This window comes from Pan troglodytes, chromosome 9 (genome assembly GCF_028858775.2).
Source record: "Pan troglodytes isolate AG18354 chromosome 9, NHGRI_mPanTro3-v2.0_pri, whole genome shotgun sequence".
In the NCBI taxonomy this organism is placed as follows: domain Eukaryota; kingdom Metazoa; phylum Chordata; class Mammalia; order Primates; family Hominidae; genus Pan; species Pan troglodytes.
The window spans coordinates 105,199,953-105,224,867 of record NC_072407.2 but is presented as its reverse complement, the minus strand read 5'-3'; the positions used below and the strand labels follow the sequence as shown (position 1 = coordinate 105,224,867).

General features: G+C 33.0%; 1 protein-coding gene across 4 annotated transcripts in view; it reads right to left on the bottom strand.

Moving 5' to 3' along the window:
- Window positions 1–24,915, bottom strand: part of DYNC2H1 (dynein cytoplasmic 2 heavy chain 1) — a 374,133-nt gene that overhangs the window by 305,589 nt on the left and 43,629 nt on the right. For all 4 annotated transcript variants that reach the window (XM_063784470.1, XM_063784471.1, XM_063784472.1 and 1 more), the window contains exons 22-37: window positions 23,818–24,023; window positions 22,720–22,875; window positions 22,517–22,631; window positions 21,817–21,987; window positions 20,550–20,932; window positions 18,507–18,639; window positions 18,289–18,406; window positions 16,270–16,382; window positions 14,159–14,278; window positions 11,264–11,414; window positions 8,352–8,557; window positions 7,030–7,212; window positions 6,252–6,434; window positions 4,035–4,258; window positions 3,192–3,307; window positions 928–1,127 (exon numbers count right to left, since the gene is read on the bottom strand). In XM_063784470.1, coding sequence (XP_063640540.1) covers window positions 928–1,127; window positions 3,192–3,307; window positions 4,035–4,258; window positions 6,252–6,434; window positions 7,030–7,212; window positions 8,352–8,557; window positions 11,264–11,414; window positions 14,159–14,278; window positions 16,270–16,382; window positions 18,289–18,406; window positions 18,507–18,639; window positions 20,550–20,932; window positions 21,817–21,987; window positions 22,517–22,631; window positions 22,720–22,875; window positions 23,818–24,023 — 2,778 coding nt within the window. The remainder of the gene's footprint in view (window positions 1–927; window positions 1,128–3,191; window positions 3,308–4,034; window positions 4,259–6,251; window positions 6,435–7,029; window positions 7,213–8,351; window positions 8,558–11,263; window positions 11,415–14,158; window positions 14,279–16,269; window positions 16,383–18,288; window positions 18,407–18,506; window positions 18,640–20,549; window positions 20,933–21,816; window positions 21,988–22,516; window positions 22,632–22,719; window positions 22,876–23,817; window positions 24,024–24,915) is intronic.

Sequence of the window (24,915 nt, the reverse complement as noted above, 5' to 3'; positions counted from 1 at the left end):
ATTTCTTTAAAAGAAACAAAGGTGCTTTCCAGGTTTCCAAGTTCAAAAAACTTGTATGAACAATTATGTTCGTTACTTGCTCCACTCATTCACTCCTTCAAATATATTCATTATTTTATTCACTTATTCATTCATTCATTCATTCTTATCTTACTTCTCTCCAAAACTGAGGGCAAAGTGCTAATTTTGGACAATTATTTGCACTGCATAAAGAGACCCACTTAAAATCCTAATAAATTATCAAAATGAAACCAAATCATATATATAATCAATTATAAAAACATGATGAATCCATTACACATTAGGTACTATAACAGGCAATAGAAATGAAATGGTGAGCAAAAATATATATGGATGGCCAGATGCGGTGGCTCAGGCCTGTAATCCCAGAGCTTTGGGAGACCAAGGTGGGCAGATCACCTGAGGTCAAGAGTTCGAGACCAGCCTGGCCAACATGGTGAAATGCCATCTCTACTAAAAATATAAAAATTAGCCAGGTGTGGTGGTGTGCACCTGTAATCCCAGCTATTCAGGAGGCTGAGGCAGGAGAATTGTTTGAACCTGGGAGGCAGAGGTTGCTGTGGGCCGAGATTACACCACTGCACTCCAGCCTGGGCGACAAAGCAAGACTCTGTCTCAAAAAACAAAAATAAAAAATATATATACATGGATCCTGCCTTTCACGGAGATTACTATATGGTGGAGGAGAATCAATATTAAACACACAAACATGAAACAAGAATATTTGATAAGAGCACACAGCAAGAAGATCAAATCAGGACTTGAAGATCTGGGAAGACTTCCCTGAGCAAGTGAGATCTAAGTTGAAAGATAAAAGATAAGTTGAAAGATGAAGGACAAGGATAGTTAATAAGGAATCAACTAGGAAAAGGGATCAATCTATTATAAAATATTCTTGACAGTTACCTGATTGGGTATAATTTCATAATTGGCCTCTTCAAAGACCTGCTTTAATGCAGCACTTAGCTCATCATATTCCACTTCTTTCAATTCAATTCCCGGAAAGACATCTTTTATCAGTGCATCAAACCGGGTGCAATCAGTAAACGTAAACTTTGACATTGTATTAAGCCTCAGTGCTTGTACCACAATATGACTTTCATTAGCTAGAAAAAAGTTTCATTTTAAAATTATTTATTATTACTTTAATGATGAAAAAAGTTTTTAAATATTCTATAGCCTTGATATGCATTATTAATCATTAAATGCACTAGAATTTAGTAACATTTAAAGACATTACATCACATGAATTGGCAAGCTTACTTTAATATCTTTTGACTGCTAAAAAGTAAATATCACTAAGTACAGTTATAAACTCTTTTCCATAGAATTCAAATCACAGGGTACCAAGACTTTAATTAATAATAAAAATCATTATCACTTATATTTGCATAGTACTTCACCTTTTATATTATATGATGTAATCCTTTTAACAACCCTATAAAGTAGGTTAAAAAGTATTACTATTGTTATTCTAATTTTACACATGAGAATGTTAAGTCTCTGAAGGTTTAAGTGACTTTCTGAAAAGGCACAGCAGTATTACAGCTAAGATTCAATTCCAGATAAACTAATTCTAAATTCAGGTGCCTCTCCAAATATACCAATATCGTCTCACAGTTTATGTCCTAAGATAAACAACTAACAAACTGCGCAACAATCTTTGATCAGCCTTGTTCAAATTTGGTTCACAAACCCATTCTTAAGCCAAATGCAAATACTGATACCACTGCCAGACTCTTATTTTCACAGATATTAGCTGCTGATTGGTAAGATACATAAAATCAAAGAAACTATTTGCCTGGCATTTCCTCTATAATTGCTTAATATTTCCATGTTTAAGTACACATAAAAAGTCTGGACTTCTCTAAAGCTTATTTCAAGCACTGAACTCATAAGCCATCTTTACTTATTACAGGTATGGTTTAAATATTCCTTAAAAATCACCAAATATAGACAATTAAAAAATAGTAACGTAAACACTCACAAAATAACTGTATCTACCCAGGCATACGCCAACCTAATAATACAGCTAATGTAGATGCCATTTTTAAGAGACACACTTTGATCATTTAAAGGCCAAAGAGGTAATTTCATGTGGTCCTTTTTTCTATGTTGTCTCTACTTTCATAGTGTTTTAACTTAGTTTTCAATAGCAACCTGAAGAAACTGATTATTCAGCCTTTCATGAACGTATACCTCCACAGGTGGAGGAAATCGTTATTTTTATGTGAATAAAAAACCATTTTTTTATATGAGGAAAGTATAGCACATATATATGAGTCTGTATTGAGCTAAATAAATGAGTTAATGAATACATAAATGAGGCAGAAAAGACAAATCTTCATTATAGAAGAATTTCAAATAATATATGAAGATACTACCCCCCACCCCACCCCACCCCCCCAAACCCCGCAAGGAGTGGAGCTTAATCCTTTCCTTGCCACTCTGAGAGTAAGCTAGATTTATTAACATGATTCCAAAGAATAAAGCCAGGAGGGTAGAAAATAACTTCACATTGGAGAAACCTGGCAACACTACCATAGCCAGGTGATGAAGGTTAACATAACTAGTGATGTCATATGGTTGTTATATACCCACTGATATGACGCGGTAAGAAAGACACTCCACCTCTGCGGTATTCTTTCCAAACATTTATAACCTAGTCTAATCATAATATACTAACTTTAGAAAGAGAAAATCCTACATGTGTTTCTAAGGTTTCTGTTCTTGTTTCAAGACAAGACAAATTATCAGGCTCTACTCTACACCTACTGAATCAGGACCTTTTGGGGTGGGGTCTAATAATCTGTTTTAACAAGCCACTAGGTGATTCCAATGGACATTGAAGTTAAAGAACAAGTGGACTTTACATATTACAACTATTTAATATTTAACACACATTAAAACTTATAAGACATCAGGTAAAAACTGGAGAAAACCTGAATAAAGTAGGAAATTTAGTTTAAAAACAATGTATCAAAGTTGATTCATTAGTTGTGACAAATATACCACACTAATGAAAGATGTTAACAACAGTAGAAATTGGGGCAGGGCATACAATAATCCTTAATATTGTATCTACAACTTTTCTGTAAATCTCAAACTATTCTAAATTAACGCTTATGTTTTTAAAAATAAGTTAATGTATTTGGAATAATCAATCATACCATTCTGTGTAGTGCCACTTTTCTTTAGCTGTCTAAGGAGATTTCCACTTCCTCTCAGAACTGTCTTCAAAGCTCTCAAACCCCAATCATAATGTTGCTGAGGTGTCAAAAGTTCCCTGAAGTAGAGACATGGAAATCAACACATCAAATAGCTAGAAGAAATTACTTTCATCATAACATCCAAAGAAATACAGAATATAACTACTGACACATAGAAATGAATGTTGATATCCCATTAATTTATATAAGGGAAGCGACCACACAAAATAATCATTCAAGTAAGCTGTTAAAGATGGACGGTTCTCAAGGGTAGGATAAAGCTTTTATGAACAAGCTAATTATCTTAATGAAGACACCAAATGACAATTACCTGTTACCCTAATGCCTAAAGCCTTTAATCAATCCATCTTGCTCTCAATCTCTGACACTGTCTAGTTCACCATTATCTCTTAAGTGATATGGAAGAGAATTGTACATTGTCCCAAAGAAGCTAAATGTCAATTTCTATTACTAGAAATAAGATATAAGAAAAATTGTGAAGGATTCTTTCCAAAGAACAGTAGTTTGTGAGTGGTCAGCTGATAAATTAGTTCAATAAGAATCATTTAGCTGAAGCACTCTAATATAAACATTTTGAAGAAAAAAAACTGATCAAATTAATAATATTTAAGAAAAGCAAGTAGTTCTGAACCAATATTTTTATGTGCACTATAAGTACAATAAAATCATCAGAATAAAAATCATGCCATAGGTGAATTGAGAAAATATGAAAATGATCACTAATAACCATAATCAATCATTAGAAATGCAAAATATAAAAATATTTAGAACAAGAAAACTCACCTAGATAGATTGAAAATAGCTACCAATTTTCTGCCCAATACTTTAGCATCTTTAAATCCTTCCGAATAGAGAATAACTTCTGCAATAAGCTCATTGTCTGGACGAGACATAGCTACGGGCCTGAAAAGCTGTTTAAGATTATCAGGCAGTTTTTGTCTTCCTCCATAACCTTTTCCAGCAGGATTCATAGTGATAAAAATTCCAGAATTAGAATTTACTTCTACCTGAAATATTAATTAAAAATATTAATTTAAATATTAAATATTAAGTTAAATAAAATATTTAACATATAGGCATCGTTTATATTTGAAACTATAAACATAAAATATGCTGCCAACAGAAATTTTATTGTGACATATTACTACACATAAATCTTATACCTTAGCTAAATGTAACCTCCAATGTACTAACCATCTCCTTACTCAATATATGATAAATTCCTTAAGACCTACACTGCTTTGCAGAGTTTATTTATAATCAGTTTTTTCAGGCTGAATGTTTAAGAGATACTAATTTCATTATCTATTTATACATTAAATATATGTTTACTGAAAGCCTTCTTAGTACTAAACACTTTGTTAAGTACACAGAGACAACTGAACTAAGTAATACTTCAAGCCACTCTGGAGCTCAGAGTCTATCTGGTATTACAGAGAGGCAATCATAATGTAATAAATATTATGACAGGGAAGAACTGAATGTGATAACAGCACTTAGGAGGATTTTCAGCAAAATCCTAAGAATAGAAGCTAAATTAGAATGTGTAAACAATGAATGGGCAATTAGTAAGTAGAAGCATCTAGAGTAGAAAAACCAAGAGAGAAAGAAGAAATATAAATCAGGGAAGGTTTGTTTATGTTTTAGTTATTATTAAGATGAAAAAGATGTGATTATGTTTAAAACCTAATGAGGAATTGGTAGAGGAGGGAAGACTGAAGCTATAGCACAAGGGATAATAAGGTCCCAGGGAAGAGGATTCCAAAGCACAAGTGAAAAGATTAGTACTGGTTGGGAGAAAAGACAATTCTTTCTTTGTAAGAGAAGAAAAAATAGTGAATGTAGAAGAAACTAAATCTTGAAGGCAGGTAATTCTCACTTAATAGTTTCTTCTCTTTTTCTTTGTGAAGAGTTTAAACATCACATAAACAACATGTTAACAATTTAGAACTGGTCTTACATTCTTGGGCTACCTAGAAAACTATGTACTGTGAAAATGTTATTTTATATAACATGATAATTTCTTAGTTCTTACAACTTTCTGTATTCAGCAATCCACATTATATAAAAAAGTTTACGTTTTCTTTACAAACAAATTTATATTCTAGTGACATTAATGTATATCTCCTATTTGGAGAAGTGAGGAACAAAATAGCTAAGTGTTTGTTGTTTTAACATTCATATAGAATAATGATCAAAAACATGTGCTTCATTCTGCTCCTATGCTTGAAGGTTAAACAACAAAAAAAATGTGCTTCAGAATTAGACAGACCTGGGTTCAATTCCTAGCTCCACTTCTTACTCTTACTTATCAACTCCTAGTTTCTTCAGCCACAAAGCAGGGAAAAAAATAATAGCACCTACTTCAAAGGGTTGTGGTAATTATTAAATGAGACAATACATTAAGGCACTGTGAACAATGTCAGCACAGATAATAGAATAATATATAATACAACAATATAAATATTATTATAACTGAATTATCCAAAATGGAAAGTTTAAAAATGAATAATGGGCTGGGTGTGGGGCTCACACCAGTAATCCCAGCATTTTGGGAGGCCGAGGGGGGTGGATCACCTGAGGTCAGGAGTTCAATACCAGCCTAGCCAACATGATCAAACCCTATCTCTACTAAAAATACAAAAATTAGCTGGGCGTGGTGGCGGGCACCTGTAATCCCAGCTATTCAGGAGGCTAAGGCAGGAGAATCGCTTGAACCTGGGAGGCGGAGGTGGCAGTGAGCCAAGATCACACCACTGCACTCCAGCCTGGGCAACAAGAGCAAAACTCTGTCTCAAAAAAAAAAAGAATAATGAAAGTAGGACCAAAAAAGGGTAAGAAACCTCAGAAACATTTTATAGCTAAAAAAATCTTACAACACAGGTTACAGATTAGAAACACGGATGTCAGGAGAAATAAAAAGAGAATATTGCTTAAGTATGAGTAATATCAAGTCTTACAAAATATTTTAATTCTTTAAATTCCCAACATATTCTATACCTCCTTGCCAAGCAGTTCACATACAGTTCTATGATTCTTCAAAGCATCTTGAATTGTCTGGATTTGCATAGAAACTGCTGACAGTACAGATTCTTCCAGCCTATTAAATTCATCAAAACAACCCCAGGCCCCACACTTCACCAAACCAACAAATATTCGTCCCATTGACTTCACATCGATGCCCTTAAAAACAACAATAAAAATTATAGTCATTAAAAAATAATCAAAATCTCCATAACTACTTAATATTTAATGTTACTTATTGATAAGGTGATAATTTATCCCATCTATGCCTCTTTTGCTCATTTTAAAATACAGATTAAGTAGCTACTCTTTCAAAACCCAGGTTGATTTCAAGGGATAAACAAAATAATGCATGTGAAAGTGTTCTAAAAAGCTTGCAGAAAAAATACAAAATTTGTGTTAGTTACTCTTTAAGTCAAAATACAAATTACGTACAAAATGTTTTTAAAACTGTCATCTGAAATGAACAGAAGATTTTTCCTTTTGTATTATTCTCTTTACTAAAAACATTTTTCTGCAATGTAATATAAATCTTCATTCTGTATTTAAAATTATTTCTTTGCCATAATTCTTAGAAAAGTTTTGGACTATACTATGTACAACCTCTGTCCATTTTACATTTCAATTTAAACAAATTCTGTCTTCAACTAATTTAAATGTAGTGATTTTTAAGTAGAGTATTTCATATACTAATAGAAACTAATCTAAATATGATTAACCCATTGTTACATATTTTGATAATTATTTATCCTACCTCATCACAATTAAAGACTAAAACTTGTCTTCCAAGAAGTCCACCTAAAGCCTTTACTGACTCCGTTTTCCCAGTTCCAGCTGGTCCATAAGGATTTCCTCCAAGTCCCATCTTCATGGCTTGAGTGAGAGTTAAGTAGCACTTGTCTGTCAATGGAGTATAAACCAGTTTGGAAGCATTACCCTATACAAGAACAACACAAAGTCAGAGTATTCATGTTCTATTCAACATTTACAAATATTTTTACAGCATGAGATTGTAGTTAAAAAGATAAAAATGCAACAAACAGGTTAAAGTTTTTAACACAGAAAAATATCCAAAATTTTTTCTAGTGAAAGAAGCTTTCTAAACACAAGCTGAAATCAAACTTATTTTTCAAGAAAGTATTTCATACTATACTCAATACATTGTTAGGTTTCAAAATTGTTTCTCAAGTTCTTGTTAATGGCACAAAGATATACTTCTAAGGAAATCCAAAATTATTATACAGTAATCATCCCATTTCATATTTTAAAATTTATATAAACTATTTCCTTGACTCTTATGATATCCACAAATCAGAACTATTTTGGAGATCACAAAGTGTAATGAATTTGAAAAATTCCTTAAGAAATTAATCATGTAATTTATCAAATAATTCTCAAAGTTTCTACTAAACTGTAGGGAAAACAGACTCCCATTCCAGCTACAATTTACAGTGTGTTTTTCCTCAATTGAGGTAGATAGATTTGGGTCTCAAATACATTTCCCTTTTGAAAAAGCCATTTGGCAGCTCTCCTAACATAGGTTTATTTACAATATTTTCAAATATATTTTGATGATTCATTCATTATGATAGAAAAAGGCAGAGGCAACAGGTGGAATTTTTGAGAACATGTTTACATTAACTAGGTTATTTGTCTGAAAATTTTTTCATCTTACAAACTAAAAAATATTTAGCAAACATTTTAGCATATTTAAAATTACACTAATTTTTGCCTTGTATAAGGAGATGCAAACCAAATTGCTTTGACTGAGGTTGTCTATATTCAGTTCTCCTTAGATGAAGATATATTTCAAATTGTATATACATGCAACTCCAAGAAAAGGTACATTTTTGAGAATTCAGTACAATACTAGCAATATTTTAACTTTTTTGTATATAGAATGAAGTTTCACTTTTTTCTTATGTGACACCTTTCTAATTCTGATTAAACAAGACAATACTAAAAATATTATGGAAAAATTACTACTTAAATAAAAAAGTATTTCTACCAATAACAAATTTTCTTTAAAGTAAATAATTTCTAATTGGAAATATAAAACACTGCCACAACTCATACCTGATATTCATAAGTATACTGAAATTCAGAATCCACCATTTGAACACAACATGTATGATCACTTTTCATATAGAATCTAAGTTGTTTTTTCCAAGCCCAGTCCTCAGTTGTATGAACCTGAATTTGGTTTAATTGCTTTACCACATCAATATTATGGATAATGTCAAGAATTAGGGCTTTAAGTTTAAGCTCCAGGATGCCCGATTCTAGGCAGAAATAAAAATATTGACAGTTGGAGAAAATGTTAGCCTGTGATTTATATAATTTATGATTATGTGTACAGGTGATTTCTCCATGAATTTAAATGCTAATTTCATGACACATATGAATGGTATAGTAATACAAATCACATAAGCTAAAAAAGTCAAATCTACCGGTAAGTAAAAAATAAGAATTTTGAGTATAAAAATTAAGATATCAAAATTCCAAGAGAAAAGAGTTTCTGTTCCTTATTCAAGGGAGTAAGCACACTCCACTCTGCTTCTCCCTCTGAATGCAGGCATAAAAACCTGTTGGACAACACACATTGAACTGCTATTTAGAACTCTGAAAAGAGTAGCAGGCAGGTTGAGGAAGACCAGAATTAGAAGAGACACCAAACCAGTGGTGGATTTACCATTGTATTTTTCCCCGCTTCTGGCAACGCTAGGACCATACCCAATGCAGCCAGAAACCCAAACTGGTGTAGACAGAGCTCTAGAAAACCACCTCTAGCTCAGGCTTTAGAAGGAAAGGGGTCTTCTGCTAGCTATCCCACTGGCAGCTGGGACCCAGAAGTCCCTAAAACTCCAGAGGAGCTGTGATCCCAAGAGAGTAGGCAAACCCAAATTGCACAAAAGTGTGCAAGAAAATAAAGTACATGAACCCCAGCTTTCTGGCCAGAGAAACAAAACAGAAGGCTGAGGGAACCATAAAATGCTGGGAAGATCATGGAGAAGAAGGAGGTTGAAAAAATAACCCCATAAACTTCTTTAGGAACTCCTGGACTCATTCCCAAGGTGTGGTACATGAATAGATCTCATCCTAATCAGAAACCAAAGACTGGAATTGGCTACGAGGGAACACATGTGGGACAGACTGAAATAGCACTGCAAAGATTTGAAAACAGACTGACACCAGAACCATAACCCACAGAAAGCTGCCTAGAACTTGCAATCTGAACCCAACAGGATCAGTTGCTAAAACCAAAATATCAATGTTCCCCAGAGGATTTAAACAAAACCCAAACCCTCATAACATAATACTCAAAATATCCATGATATCATCCAAAATTATTCAACATGCAAAGAACCAAGAAAATCTCAATTCACACAAGAAAAGACAATAATAAGTACCAGTATCTAGATGACATACCTGTTGAGGTTATCTGCAAAAGACTTTAAAGTACTATTATTGCCAGGCAAAGAGGCTCATGCCTGTAATCCCAACACTTTGGGAGGCCGAGGCAGGAGGACTGCTTGAGCCCAGGAGTTTGAAACCAGCCCGGGCAACATGGCAAAACCATGTCTCTACAAAAAATAAAAAAGTCAGCCAGCCATGATGACACGTGTCTGTAATCCCAGCTACCCAGGAGGCTGAGGTGGGAAAATTGCTTGAGCTCAGGAGGTCAAGGCTGCAGTGAGCCACAGTCTCACCACTGCATTCCAGCCTGGATAACAGAGCAAGAACCTGTCCCCGTCCTCCAAAAAAAAAAAAAAAAAAAAAACTTTAAAGCGCTATTATAAAAGTGCTCTAAGAAGTACAAGAAGTAAAAGGTGAAGACTTTTGAAACAAGTGGAAAGATAGAATATCTCAGCAAAGGAATAAAAAATATAAATAAATAGAAATTTTAAAGCTGAAAAATTCTTTGAAAATCACTGAATGGACTCAATATTGAAATGGAAATAATAAAGGAAAGAGGCAGTGAACGTGAAGACAGAGCAGTAGAAATTATGCAGGCTAATAAAGAGGAAAAATTAAAAAAAAAAAAAAGGCAGCGCCTCAGAGATCCAAGCCCATGCCAAAAGGTCTAACATCCATGTCATGAGAAACTCAGAAGGATAGGAGAAAGAGTATAATACAGGAAGAATGTTTGAAGAAATAAGAGCTAAAAACTTCCCAGATTTTGGTGAAAAACAAATGTACAGATTGAAGCTGAGATAACCCCAAAGAGAATAAATGCAAAGATGTCTCTATATCATAATCAAACTACTGAAAACTAAAGAATATGAGAAAATCTTGAATGCTGCCAGAAAAAAAAAAGTACTGTATTACTTATAGAATAACAACTCAAATGACTGTGGATTCCTCATCAGAAAACATATAGCTCAGATGGAAGCAGAACACTTTAAATGCGAAAAGAAAAGAATTGTTAACCCAGGATAGCCAGTGAAAAATTCTTCAGAAATAAAGGTAAAATAAGACATTCTTGGATGAAGGAAATCTATGTGAATTCACAGTCAGCACACCTTCTCCAAAAGAAACACTAAAAGAAGTTCTTTAGACAGAAGGAAAATGACACCAGAAGGAAACCTGGAACATCAGGAATAAACGAAGGGCAACAAATGGTAAACATCTAGGTATATATAAAAGATTGTTCTCCTCGAGTTTTTTCAAATAACTTTGATGGTTAAAAGCAAAATTTATAACATAATCTCATGGAGTTTTCAGTGTATGTAAATGTAAAATATTAAGACAACTACAATATTAAAAGGAGAGGATAAAGAAGCCTATATGGTAGTAAGGTTTCTATATTCTATTTAAATTAGTAAATTACTGATTCAAAGTACATTATAAAAATTTAAGTATATATGTTGTAATTCCTCGAGTAATCGCCAACACAGATATACAGTCAAAAACACAATAGGTAAATTAGGATAGAATACCAAAAAATAACCCAAAACCAGGCAGAAAAGGGAATGTCTTTTCCATACCAGTATTCCCTGGATCCTCAGAACTTGTATCAATGTTAGTATATTGCTCTAACTTATTCACCAGTTGTGTTTCAATCTGATGAAGACTATGATCTTTAATAGCATTTTCTACATCTTCAGTGAATTTAATCTGCTCCGCCAAGCATAAAATCTATTGAATAAAGAGAAAAATTATTTTTAAAAGGTGAATTTACTTAGAAATATTTTATAAATTTAAAGAAAGACACCTTTTTTCAAATAGCCAATTGTATATTGGATCTCTCCATCTTAATGTCATACTGGAACCTTAAATATTAATAGAGTAATACAGTAGTAGAAAAAGTATTGTGTGATGCAGCCAAGCCTACTTCACAGAACTCATTTCATACTATACTCTACTACAAGCCTATTTTTCTGGTCCTATAACCCACTATGTTTATTGTAACCTCAAAGCCTTTGTATTTTCTTCCCCTCTCTTCAGAAATGGCTTCTTTTCAACCAGTAAACTACAAAGATATCAAAGTATGATGCATTCTAATTAATAAAAGGGCAATCTTTAGCATTTCAAAATAATTTCTTAGTATACTACTGAAGTCTACAATAGCAAAATTCCAGTGTTCTCCTAAACTGAGATCTGCCTTGGCCAGGTGCAGTGGCTCATGCCTGTAATCCCAGCACTTTGGAAGGCTGAGGTCGGTGGATCACTTGAGGCCAGGAGTTCAAGACCAGCCTGGTTAACAAGGAGAAACCCCGTCTCTACTGAAAAATACAAAAATTAGCCAGGTATGGTGGCACATGCCTGTAATTCCAGCTACTTAGGAGGCTGAAGCACGAGAATCGCTTGAGCCTGAGAGGCGGAGGTTGCAGTGAGCCGAGATCGCACCACTGCATTCCACATGAGAGCAGGCTAAGCTGCTGTCTTACTCCAATTTAAAACATTCTGTAAATATTACATTATGGTTCTTTTATGGAAGAGAAAGCCAATTAGTAACTCATTTCTAAGCAAAGTCATCGCCCAAACAAACTTTGTGGTATGAAACTCATCAGTTTCTTTAATCAGGTATATGATGAGGCATTTACGGAGAACCAAATCTGCTTTTGAGAAAAATACTTTGCTCTTTCATTTTCATATAAAAATGTTCCTTTGCTACCTTCAAGCCTAATCCTAGGCAATACTACTGAATTTCTATATTATAAATACATATCAATAAACTTAATTTTTTACAGTCTGCTATGTAATTTCTGTGAATGGCTAACAAAAGTTATAGTTAAGTTACAGTCCTGGGTTATAAAATCGCATTACTGTTAAAGACAGCTGGATAGGAACTAATATTATGAATTACCTAAACTGTAATGACAATTAAGTGTGCTCTGCAAACATTACGAAATAACCTTCAAAATGACTTGATAACGTAGGTACTTGAAGGTCATGTAAATAATGTGTCAAAATGTTCTACTCAGGATAACTAACAAAGATTCATATTTAAACCAAAGTCAGATTCTTTCTACTTTACCACACTGCCTCCTTCCCATACCAGAAAGTACCCTCTCTACCGTTATTTCTGGTCCATATAAAAAAAGTAACCGAATTATCAGTACACAATAACCAATTATGCTACTCAATTCCCTTATGTAAATACTCTTGAGATCAATATTTCTTAGCATTAACTGCTAATAAACTAGAATTCTTTATTTTAGTAGATAATGAACAATTTACATTTTTAGTAGTTCACACTTTTACCTGACTGCTCAAGGGCCTGGAGGTAAGTTGCAGGCTGAAATCCAACAACTTTCTCTAGCCTATTACCTCCCACTATATCTCCCAATACAATTGTCATTTCCCTAACCCAAATATTATATAATATTGCTTTTGTAGACTTTTTTTATACTGTGTCTTTTATTCTAAGTTGATTTATAAATCCTATCTGGAAGTTGACAGAGTACTAGGCAACATTTTCAGTGGTAATAAAGCAGTCTACTCTGGTTCTACAATGGCTTTGGTTATTCAGTGATGATTACTTATATTTTTCTCTAAGAATTTGAGCTTTTTTGAAACATTTCAGTTTGCCTTAAAATGAAAAAAGATACAAATGGCATGTATGAGAAAATGGTTCAGAATGTAAACTGTTCCAAGCTTCCATACTTAAAGAAAATCAACATAAAAACCTGTTCCAATAGCCACTACATTTTTTTTATTTGAAAAGCAAATAACTTTGAGAGCTGCTGGTAGATTTTTCTGTAAGAAATCATGAAACATCCCAATGTCTACCATCCACAGTCCCTAAGAACTAAAGTTCCTGATGACCTACACCTGTAACAGTCTGGCCCAACTATTAAACAATGCAGGATGTTTAACACAAGTCTTAGTGCTACATTTTGATATAGACTGGTACAAATTTTGTAAGCTAAATATCTAGTACCCAGTGTTCAGGGATGAACTCCTATTAACCCTGAGCTGCAGCCATCTCTGTAATTCACCATATGACCTCACTCTCACTGTCAATATTACAGTTTAGTGTTATGACTATTTCAGATTTACACTAATACCTGCTAAGTTCCTGCCAGCTCCAATGCTTAGATGATCCCATGGGAGGGATAGATGGGTAGGGGACAACAGTGTTATAGATCCTGTGATTCTCCATCAATGATGAACTAATCATCTGGAACCAGGAAGCTATTCGATGCCTGATTCCCTCCTCCCCATCCTACTCACCACTGGCCTAGGTTGCTTGGATCTCAATTCATCCCCCACATTTTACAGCTGAAGGAACTGAGACTCAGAAGTTAAGCAATTTGTCCGTTAACTGTTAGATAAAGGGAGAAAACAGATGCGATTTATCTGAGCCTCCTGGCTTCTAGGTCAGGGATCTTTCCATGTACCATGCCTATGTAGCTTCTACACGTAAGCCCCCTTACCTGTGAAGGGAACAGAGATGGGTCAACTGCACCTTGAGAACTTCGCCCAGTAGTAACACATTCCTTCAACAACTGTTCCAAAGTTTTCTTCATTTCCAAGGCCAAATCATTCAACCATGTCTGAAAAAGAAATTGGAAAGTAATATAAACAAGACATAAAATAAGCTGGAAAATAATATATATAAGATATAAAATAAATATACAATCTACTAACCCTATACTGTTATTTCAAGATGGGGTATTATACTTTCCTATTGATCATTACACTCCTAAAATGTGTTATGGGAATATAATTCTTTATTTTCTTAATAAACAGTTTAAATAATTTGAATAAAACAATTTTTTCACCTCTTAGGATAATGATGAGTGTGAAAACTCATAAATTTGTGGCTAACACTACCATGACTATATCTACACAAGCCAATATAATATGAGCATTTAAAAGTTGACCCATTCACTTCATCATTATGATGAATCAAACCAGATAGTTTGGCCAATAAATCAGGGTCAAAATGGCTGGCTAAGTTCCTGGCTCATGCCATCCTGATGATCTTATATTCATAAAGTCGTAACCATAGGAAGGGATTGCTTCATCAGGATGAAATGTATTATTTGGGGGCTTAGATTGCTTCATCCAACAAAACTAATTTTGTTTCAAAGTGAAAAAAATGTATTTTTCCACTCACTTGATTATATATAAAATAATAAAAAGTTAAAATAACAATGATTGATAGAAACAACAATGAATATTTATGAATCACTTCTTAACCTTAAAAATATGTCATTTGTAATAAAAAGGCAAAAGCTGCAATCTGAGCCTTTCATCATTGCGTACTTAAATTACTCTGAGTTCCAGCTTTTTTTTTCAATCTGTAGAGCATTTTCCAGTATTGAAAATAGCATCAAAATTCACTGAAGCTAAAGAGTGAGAATCTGCCTCTCAGTGCATGGCAACAGAGACACCTACTCTGCTAACAATCATAAAGCTTCCAGAGTTTCAACTTTTCCTTTGCTGGTATACCTGCTCTAGCCCAGTTGCTAAAATTTAAGCTCTGTCCCTCTGTGTATATCCAACAAAACTACAAGAGAGGAAAAAAAACAAAACTCTTAACCAAATATGATTAGCAAATCTCCCAGGTTTTCAATCAACTGATTTATGCACTCAATATCCAATAAAATGTTGTAACCTAACCAGGAATAAACATTTTGCTAGGCTGTATGGACATGCACATGGTAAGGCATGGGCCCTGGCTTCCAGTTGGAAGATAACTGAAATTGAAAAATTACAATTCCATGTGATGCAATCTATTGCTAGTTAGTTTTAGCTATATGCCTATAATAGGCCTTTGATTAGTTTACTTCCAGTCCTGCAGAACCAGTTAATCAATAGTTGTTTGCTTACTTGTTCACCCAAATCATCTTATACAAATTCATATTTTAAAGAGTAAAGACAACTAAAATGTATTGAGTACCATGTTCCAAGCACTAAATAGTGTACTTAAAGCCAATTATCTCATTTAATTTTTAATTGAAAGTCTTTGCAACAGTTACAGGTTGAACATCCCTAATCCAAAAATCCAAAATCCAAAATCCTCCAAAATCTAAAACTTTTTGAGGTTGACATGATGCTCAAAGGAAACGCTTATTGGAGCATTTTGGATTTTCACATTAGGGATGCTGAACTGACATAATGCAAATAGTCCAAAATCTAACAAAATCTGAAATCTGAAACACTTCTGGTCCCAAATACTTTGGATAAGACATACTCCACCTGTACTGAGATTACCATTTTACTGATTAGAAAAACAACACTCTAAGTCACATAGCTATTAAGTTGTGGAGCTAAGATTAATATCTTAAGATTTTTTACTCCAAGGCCAAGGTTCTTTTCATAATTACAGGCTGCCTTCCAAAGACTACAAATCCATATTCTTTTTAATATCAAAATACTCCAAAACTAACAAAACAAATCATTTTTAAGATATGAGCTGAGTTTCCTAAAATACCTAAATTAACCAACTTTACCCTCTAAATTGACTAAATTATTTTAGAAACAAAGTTCATATATAGTTAATTCTTTTTGTTTTCATATTTGAAAAAGAATTGCTTACCTCTACATTATTTGATAGAGGAACTTTATTTTTAAAAGGTACAACTTCTCCCTCTAAAGATTTCATTGCAGTTATATGTTTTGATTCCTCATCAAAGCAAACACTGTTAATACCTGAAATATAAAAGCAATGATTGAAAGGCAAAAGGATTAACGACATAATTATTAGATACAATATATGTGTCACATAGTGTTAATATATACCCTAAAACATATATAATAATCAAATTATAATGTATACCACATAATATATGGTGCTCCTAGTGTTTAAATGTCCTATTGAGGGAAAAAAATCACTTTCTGAATCAATATTCTTATCACTCATCTGAAATATTTCTTATCAATATCTATCTATATGTGACATGATTCACTGGTCAAATTTGTGAATGTTTATTTAGATATTTCTATATATGTTTGTTTATTCATTCCTACCATTTTCCAGAAAAAAAAATTTAGGCAACCTAATCAACTACTACGTACCAATCAGTAAGAATTGTCCTAACTCACATTCTTGGGGGAGTGAAAAATGTTATAACCTCTTTGGAAAATTATTTGGCAGTTTCTAAAAAGGTTAAACATATATTTACTATATGACTTAGCAATTCCAAAACTAGGTGTTTATCCAATACAAATAAAAATGTATGTCTACAAAAAGACTTGTATGATTGTTTACAACAGCTTTATTCATAATAGCCAAAAACTGGAAATAACCCAAATGCCCATGAACAGGTAAATGTGTTGAAGGCAAATAAGACTTCCCTTTCCCCCAAATTTGCATATTACTTTATAGTATATAAAAAACTTGAATATATTATGTCATTTTGATCTTCACAAAAAAACTATATTATTATTTGCAATATAAAGAAAAAACTAAATTTCAGAGAGGTAACTTGATAACCAATTAATAAACAACAGAGAGACTGGTTGAATAAAAGGGTTCTGATTCCAAGAGTTTGTTTTCTACTACTTCCCATTGCCCAAATCATAGTTACAAATATAAGCATCCTAAAGCTTCAGATACATAGGAATTGATGAATATTTCTGTACAGGACCAGAGAGTAAATATTTTAAGTCTAATGGACCATATGGTCAGTGTCAACTACTCAACTCTGCATTCATAGCATGAAAGGTATAGACAACAATACATAAACTACTGTGCAGGATTATGTTTCAACAAAACTTTACTTAAAAACAACAAGTAGTGAGCCAGATTTTGGCCCATGGGTTATATTTTGCTGATCCATGATTATTAGTTAAAATGATGAAAATTATTTTACTTCATAAATTTAATTTGAAAAATACAGCTGTTTTCTATAGAGCTGTTTGCTCTATAGAAGAATTCATTTGCTTGTGCTTTCCAAGTAAATTAAGTATTTTAAGAAAATAATAGTCATTATTTTGGTAATAAACCTATTCCATTTGCCACTAATAAGTATCCCATTAAAGTGACTCTACAACATCAAAGCATTTGACATTACAGTTTTCCCCCAAGTAATCTCACCTGTTCCCATAGCTTACTATTATTTCTATATGGATGACTCCTACATTCTCACCTAGGTCTCTTCACTGACAATAACTGCCCATGGAGTATCTCCACCTGTATGTCATTCAGGACACCTTAAACTCTATAAGGAAGAGGCATATTCTCCTTCACTACAGGCCTTTGCACAGCCTATACCCACTGCCTGCCTGCCTTTTTCTAACTAAGGCCTATACATTCTTCAGATATCGCCCTAGATGTCACTTACTTCATGATGCCCTAAAACTGAGCTAAATGCCCTCACAGATGGACCTATAGCACCACATACTTATGTCAATCACCAGAATTGTCACACTGTATTATATTTGTCAACTTACAACCTTGTCTCTCCCATTAAACTGTACATTCTTTGGGTACAGGAACTTTATTTGGGTATATGAACTGACTACTGTATTCAGTAGTCTACCTAAGAGCATAATATTAGGCCTGGCAGACAGTTGAAACTCAATAAATATCTGTTAAATAAATGTTGAATCCTACCAGCAAAAAGCTTCTTCAGGTGAGACTGAATCACTGATGGGTTGGTAGACTGGCCCAATATTTCTAATAAGTCATCATCACCAATAAAATAAAATCTTGGGAATGCTGAGCGTTTTTCCTAATAAAAACAGAAACAAAAAATAGCTTTCTTTTTTTCAAATAATTAAGATATCAAGTACTTTACAATTTATTATATATTTTTTTCTTAAAAAACATGCCTCCAAAAATTCATTTAATGATTTCTGACATCTTTGAAGCTGATCAAGTATTGTTAGTAGAGAATTTCTTATTCCAGCATGAGTAGTTAATGTTGTGACTCTATTGTCTTTCTTGATATCAGTCATTATTGATCTACAAAAGAAAAAAAAAGTATCTTCACATCTATTTTAACAATTTGGGGGGGTAAGAAAAACAGATTAAGACTTTTTTTACCTGCTTAAAATGAACTAAAGGTAACACTATTATAACTGTATTACACCTCTAGGAATGTTAAATATTAATATCACACTATCATTTTTAACTTCTTATATTTTAAATTATCTTATATATTTCATTTGCTAAGCTAATTTTTTTTTTTTTTTGAGATGGAGTCTCGCTCTGTCTCCCAGGCTGGAGTGCAGTGGCGCAATCTCTGCTCACTGCAAACTCCGCCTCCTGGGTTCCTGACATTCACCTGCCTCAGCCTCCCAAGTAGCTGGGAATACAGGCACCCGCCACCGCGCCTAGCTAATTTTTTTGTATATTTTAGTAGAGACAGGGTTTCACCGTGTTAGCCAGGATGGTCTCGATCTCCTGACCTCGTGATCCGCCCGCCTCGGCCTCCCAAAGTGCTGGGATTACAGGCGTGAGCCACCATGCCCAGCCTTGCTAAGCTAATTTTAAGCCCTACCTCATAGAGCTAATGGTCCAGTGACAGCAAAAGACATCAAATAACTTCTAGAAATATTTAAATAAAATTGTGATAAATGTTAAAAAGGAAAAGTAAAGTATTGTTAAAATGGCTAACAGGGCAACCCATAACCTAGGACTTCTTTAAGGAAGTAATTTAAATTGATATGCAGATGAAGAATAAAAAGAAAAAGTGAGTGAGTAGAAGACATTTCTGGCAAAGACTCTGGGAAGAAGATAGGTATGACTGAGAAACTAAAAGCTAGAGTCACTAAAGCAAAATGGAGAGCAGCACAAGAAAAGGATAGAGAAATGAACAAGGAGCAGATCATGCTTTATCCCTAGCACAGTGGGAAACTATTTTAAAGTTTTATTTACAGGAGTAAAAGAAAGTGCTGAACCTGCATTTTTAAACAATTACTCTGGCTGTTGTGTGAAAAACTTATATTATACAAGAGCAAGTCAGAAGGTTAATGTGCGTAGTCCAAGTAAGAGATACAGAACATTAGAATAGAAGTACAGATATACTTCTGTACAGGTGTTTGGTTCAAGATATACTAAGCAGGTTAGAATCAACAAAATTTGGCAACTTCATGTATGTAAAAGTGGAGGAAGAGGGAGATATCAAAGTTATCCATCATGTCTCTGCTTTCAGCAATTAGGTTGGGCCATTTATTGAAATAGGAATCAGAAAGAAAAAAGATTTGTTGGAAAGGAACTGGTAAATTAAGCTCATGAATTCACTTTAAGCCTACTATTTGAGCATGTTTGGTAGATTTGGAGCTCAGAAGAGAAATATGGGCTGTACATGTAAGTTGAGGAGACCTCAGCATATAAAAGAGAACTGATGCTGGCAGTGGTTAAGATTACCTGAGAATACAGTGAGAAAAAAATCGAAGGCTGAGGCCTGGAGAATGACTACATCTAAAGATTTGGAGACAGCTAAGGACTAGGAACTATGTGTTGAACTAGAGAGACAGTCAGAAAACCAAGAGAGGACGAAATCACAGAAGCCAATGGAAGAGACTTTCTAAGAAAGAAGAAATGCTCAACTCTGTTAAATACTAATGAGAGATAAAGTAAAATAAAAATTGAAAATGCCCTTTGAATTTAAAAGAGAAAGTAATTGGTGATTTTATGAAGTATGTATTATTAGGTAGGGTGGTAATAACAGAGACCACACCATAATGGTTCGAGAAGTAAATGCTTGAATGAGAGGAATAGCTTCTCAAAAGGATCCACTAGGAAAGAATTTGAATACACAGAGGATACCAATCATGTAAAAGTAATTTGCCTGTATTAAACACTTCACAATATGAATTAATTTTAAAAAAAATACCATATGTGTCTATGTCTTACATCATTGTACTGACCTAAAATCTTCATCAACTCTGTTGAAGCGTGTCTGTTCTTTTGGCAATGCTCCACGGCCGAAAATGGGTTCCAAATACACCCACTTTCTCTGAATATGATTTAAATTCTGCAGGTATTCATCTAACTCTGCAAGTTTTCTTTCCCAAATTGATACTTTATCTTCAAATCCTTTATAATAAGGAGAATCCTTTAAGGATTGGAGAAGGCATCTATTATCTCCAACCTGATTTACTATATCTTTCCAGTCTTTAATCAGCTTCATAGTTCGACTTTGGCTGTCTTCATAATCAATTAATGTAAACACTGCTCCAACTCCCCAAAGATCAAGTTCACGTAAAGCTTCTCTGATTGTAACTTCACCTTGTGCCCGACTATTTAAATCCTATTTAACACAAAATATCCATGTTTATTACTTCAACATTAATTTTCACATAAGTAAATAAAAGTATTTTATGAAAAATATATTTTATCTGGCTTTTCACCATAAGGCAAAAAAAAAAAAAAGTTAAGTGGCTCTATTTTACATGCAACTCAAGAAAATTACTGGCTATTTTATCAAAGCATGTAAGATACTAAGTATCCTGGTTCACATGGTCAAAATATATACAAAGTTCTGCCTTATGCTTTTTACCTCTCTAAAAGAAAAGCAAAAAAATTAAAGCATCCATCACAAAAGACAAAACTAGTTTGGTTTATTTAAAGTTTTACAGACCAAAAGGCCAATATTTGGAACAAAAGAAATTCAGAAATTATACTATAATCTTATTGTAGATTCTGATACATCTAAAATGATTAACAATCCACTAGAGTTATCTTCTGCAACAGTCATGCTTCATAACTTCTCAAGATTATTTAAAAACATTCCAGGGTTATTAACAAACACAAAGGTTTATTTCTGGGATAGGAAATAAAACAATTTGATATCAAGAGTCCTTATAATTTTGAACGGCCAGAATGCAACACTAAAAGTCTGTCACTTGTAATAAATTGTGACAACTTTTACTTTTACCTGAGAGCTTTTCTAAAAGTGATTAGCAAACTGATTCTTGGCTTAGCTCTCTGGATTTGTGTATCCTCTAGCTTTTATGTGTAACATATCACATAATTTTTTATGTATTTTATGTAAAATGATTTGTGTTTGTTTACTTTTTGATTAAAGCTGATTCTCTTAAAGGAAGACTTTTTTTGTATTTAAACAAAATATGAAGCAATATTGTATATTTAAAAAGGCCAGACTTATGGGATATTTATAAAAGTGATTCATACTTTAAGGTCGGCAGCTTTGGCTACAATTGTATCAGCTACTCTGAGCAAATCACCAAACAGTAGTTTCTCTAGACTAGTCCCCCTAGGAAGTCCAAGGAGACGAAAAAGGTCAAGCCAGTGATCTGGAGAAAGATGCTCCCCTCTCACATATTTCAAGATAGGAATTACGATCTGTTACAAAAAAAAAAAAAAGAAAAAGTCATATGTATACACATATACATATATTAGCAAAATGCAAATTAGTATTTACTTTTATGCTTATTAGTTACCAAAATTTTAATTATTCCATTTTCTTGTTTAATAATCATAAAATCATATTCTTAAACAGAATTGTATAAAGCTTTTGATTAAATGTTGCCATGGACACACACAAATTACCCTTTGTAGTTTAATATATTTTAAAACATGGCATAGACTATTTCTATTTTTATTATTATAGGATAGGACCCATGACAGACTGGAATGTATAAGCACTCTGTTTTTTAACTTTAACATAAATTTCTTATAACTTCTTTCTCATTGGTAGTAGAAATATCAATAATTTCTATGGTTTACTCTGTATTTCCTATTTTCTTCATGAAATGAAATAATTTAATTGAAAAACATATAAAGTAAAATTATATAGTTCAGTCACTACATAAGAAAAAGATGAAAGCTCCAAACATTGTTTTTAATTGGCAAAATAATAAAACAATCTTACTTTATATTTGTCAACCTCTGATTGTAATTTCACTGTCATCACTGAATGTTCTTCAACCTTCCTTAATCTGTCATGCCAGTTCATCAAAAATTCCTCAAACAGGTATGTCTTAGTCCTATAAAATACCAAAAACACATTGCAAAGATTACATCCAAAAATAAAACAACCAAATTATTAGTCTAAATATTGTTTTTGAATCAAACCGAAAAGTGATCCAGTCTTCATTGGCCATTTCCTGAAATCCTTGTTGAAACTCTTCATAAAAGGCCCAAACTTGTGCACAGCTCTCGATATCTTTAGAGATGCTACTTGCCAGGGAGAAATTAGGCTCTTCCAGTCTAAAATGATGGCAATCATCACTATAGAAACAAATATTGAAATATTAAATTTTAAAAACAGAAATATTGATACTGTTAAGTATCATTAAGTTACTTAACTGCAATCCTTGTATGTGTGTACACACACACTTGTGTATGTTTAATAGATATACAATAAGAAACAATAAGAAACTACAATAAGAACATTAAGAAACTACCTATTTACTATGAGAATTTTACTTTACCTACTCATATATGAACTCTATAAATTCATTAATATACATTTTTTCCAAAGAAGTCAAAACTGAGTTGGTAATATAGAGAGATGTATATGTACATAATACATATTATATATATGTAAATATTGAAGATTGTATAAATCTACAGATTAATCTGGGAAAAGAATACTCTTCTCAGATGAAAGGGCAAGCTTCTAGAGTATAAGATATCCTTAATCTAATCAGTATAATGCCATTTAGTAATTACGGTAACAAAACTGACTCACTCCACTCATTTATGAAAGCATCTACTTAAATAGAACAAACCTAAAGCAGTGCTCAAATTTAATACTTTATATTATTATATGCCAACAACTCATTTTTTTCTTTGAAGTTTTTTATTATTACTTATTATGCTAGATTTATTTTTTTCTCAGAGGCACTAAAAGTAATTTTTCTGAAAATTATATGTATTTCATTTTTAAATAGGATAAGTTCAAAGAAAGTGACAGTTCTAACCCTGATATAACTTCTAGGTAAATCTATCTTCTAGGCCTTTCTTGAAATGTGCTTTCTCTTAATATCCTTATATAACACAACTATGACTCCTAAGACAACAGTACATGAATGCTTATTATTTGTAGTTTAAAAAGTGATGAAGTTTATGAGGAAAGTTATCAAGATAACAGACATAAGAAAATTACTAGCTTGATATATAAATTGTTTTTTCAAAATGAGCACCATCAATTTTAAAGAAAAAACATACACCAGCTTTTTTCTTGTGACTTCAAGATCATCAAACTCAATTTTTTTCTCTTTTATTAACTTTGCACTTTTATCAAGAGTATTATGTTGGCCAGTTTCAATAACATCATCACCAGGCTTTAGTTGGTCCCAACGAGCTTTAAATTTTTCCAGTTCTTGATAATAGATCTGAAGACGTGATTTCACATTTCCTTTCATCACTTCAATCTATAAGCCAATAAAATTTAAATAATTTAATGCAGAGTAAAATTTCATTTTGGGTTCATACTTTTCTTTCTAATATTTTCTATTTAAAAGTGAAAAAATATCAATGACCAACGTCAACTTTTCAAAGGATGGTTGTTATTTTAATTATTAATTCCAAGTTCAATAAAATAATTCAAACATATAAATTAGACCATAAATTTATAATAACAAGAGATAACATTCAAATAAAATCATTTAAAAATCGTTCATGTGGTTAACCACACCTAGTACAACTAACAACAAAGGTAAGATAATTTAAAAATGTTTGTTTGATGACTGCTGATTGTTCTACCTGAGTATATAGCTGCTAAATTAAGGAAGGCATTGCCCAGTCTCCCATGCAGCTAAGGACTGGGCCGTAAGGCTAACTTCTGGTCGATAAAATATGAGTGCAGTAGATATGTGCAACTTCCAGGTTGTGTCTTTAAAAGACAGATGCTGCCTTTTTCTCCTTTTCTCTCTCCCAACCCTACTACACAGCAACTGAATAACCCATCCTGGACAATACGCTAGAGATGGTAGACAAAAAGATTGACAAAACCTAGGACCCAGACAAAGTTACGGAGCAGAGGCACCATAGCAGCTTATAGTCTAATGTGAGACAGAAACATAAGCTACAATTTTTGGGGTCTCCATTAGAGTAGTTAAACTGATATCCTAATAAATTTAGTAATTAAAGAAAACATGAGTTTCAGCAATAAGCCATACATAGTAGGTAAGCAACAGATTCATTCACAGGCTACAAATAATGTTACATTTCAAAGACATTGGTTTCTTCTTGGTATGATAGGAAGTAAAGAAAAACCATGTGAAACAATCATCATTTATATATTTCACTATAAAAGTAGTCAGG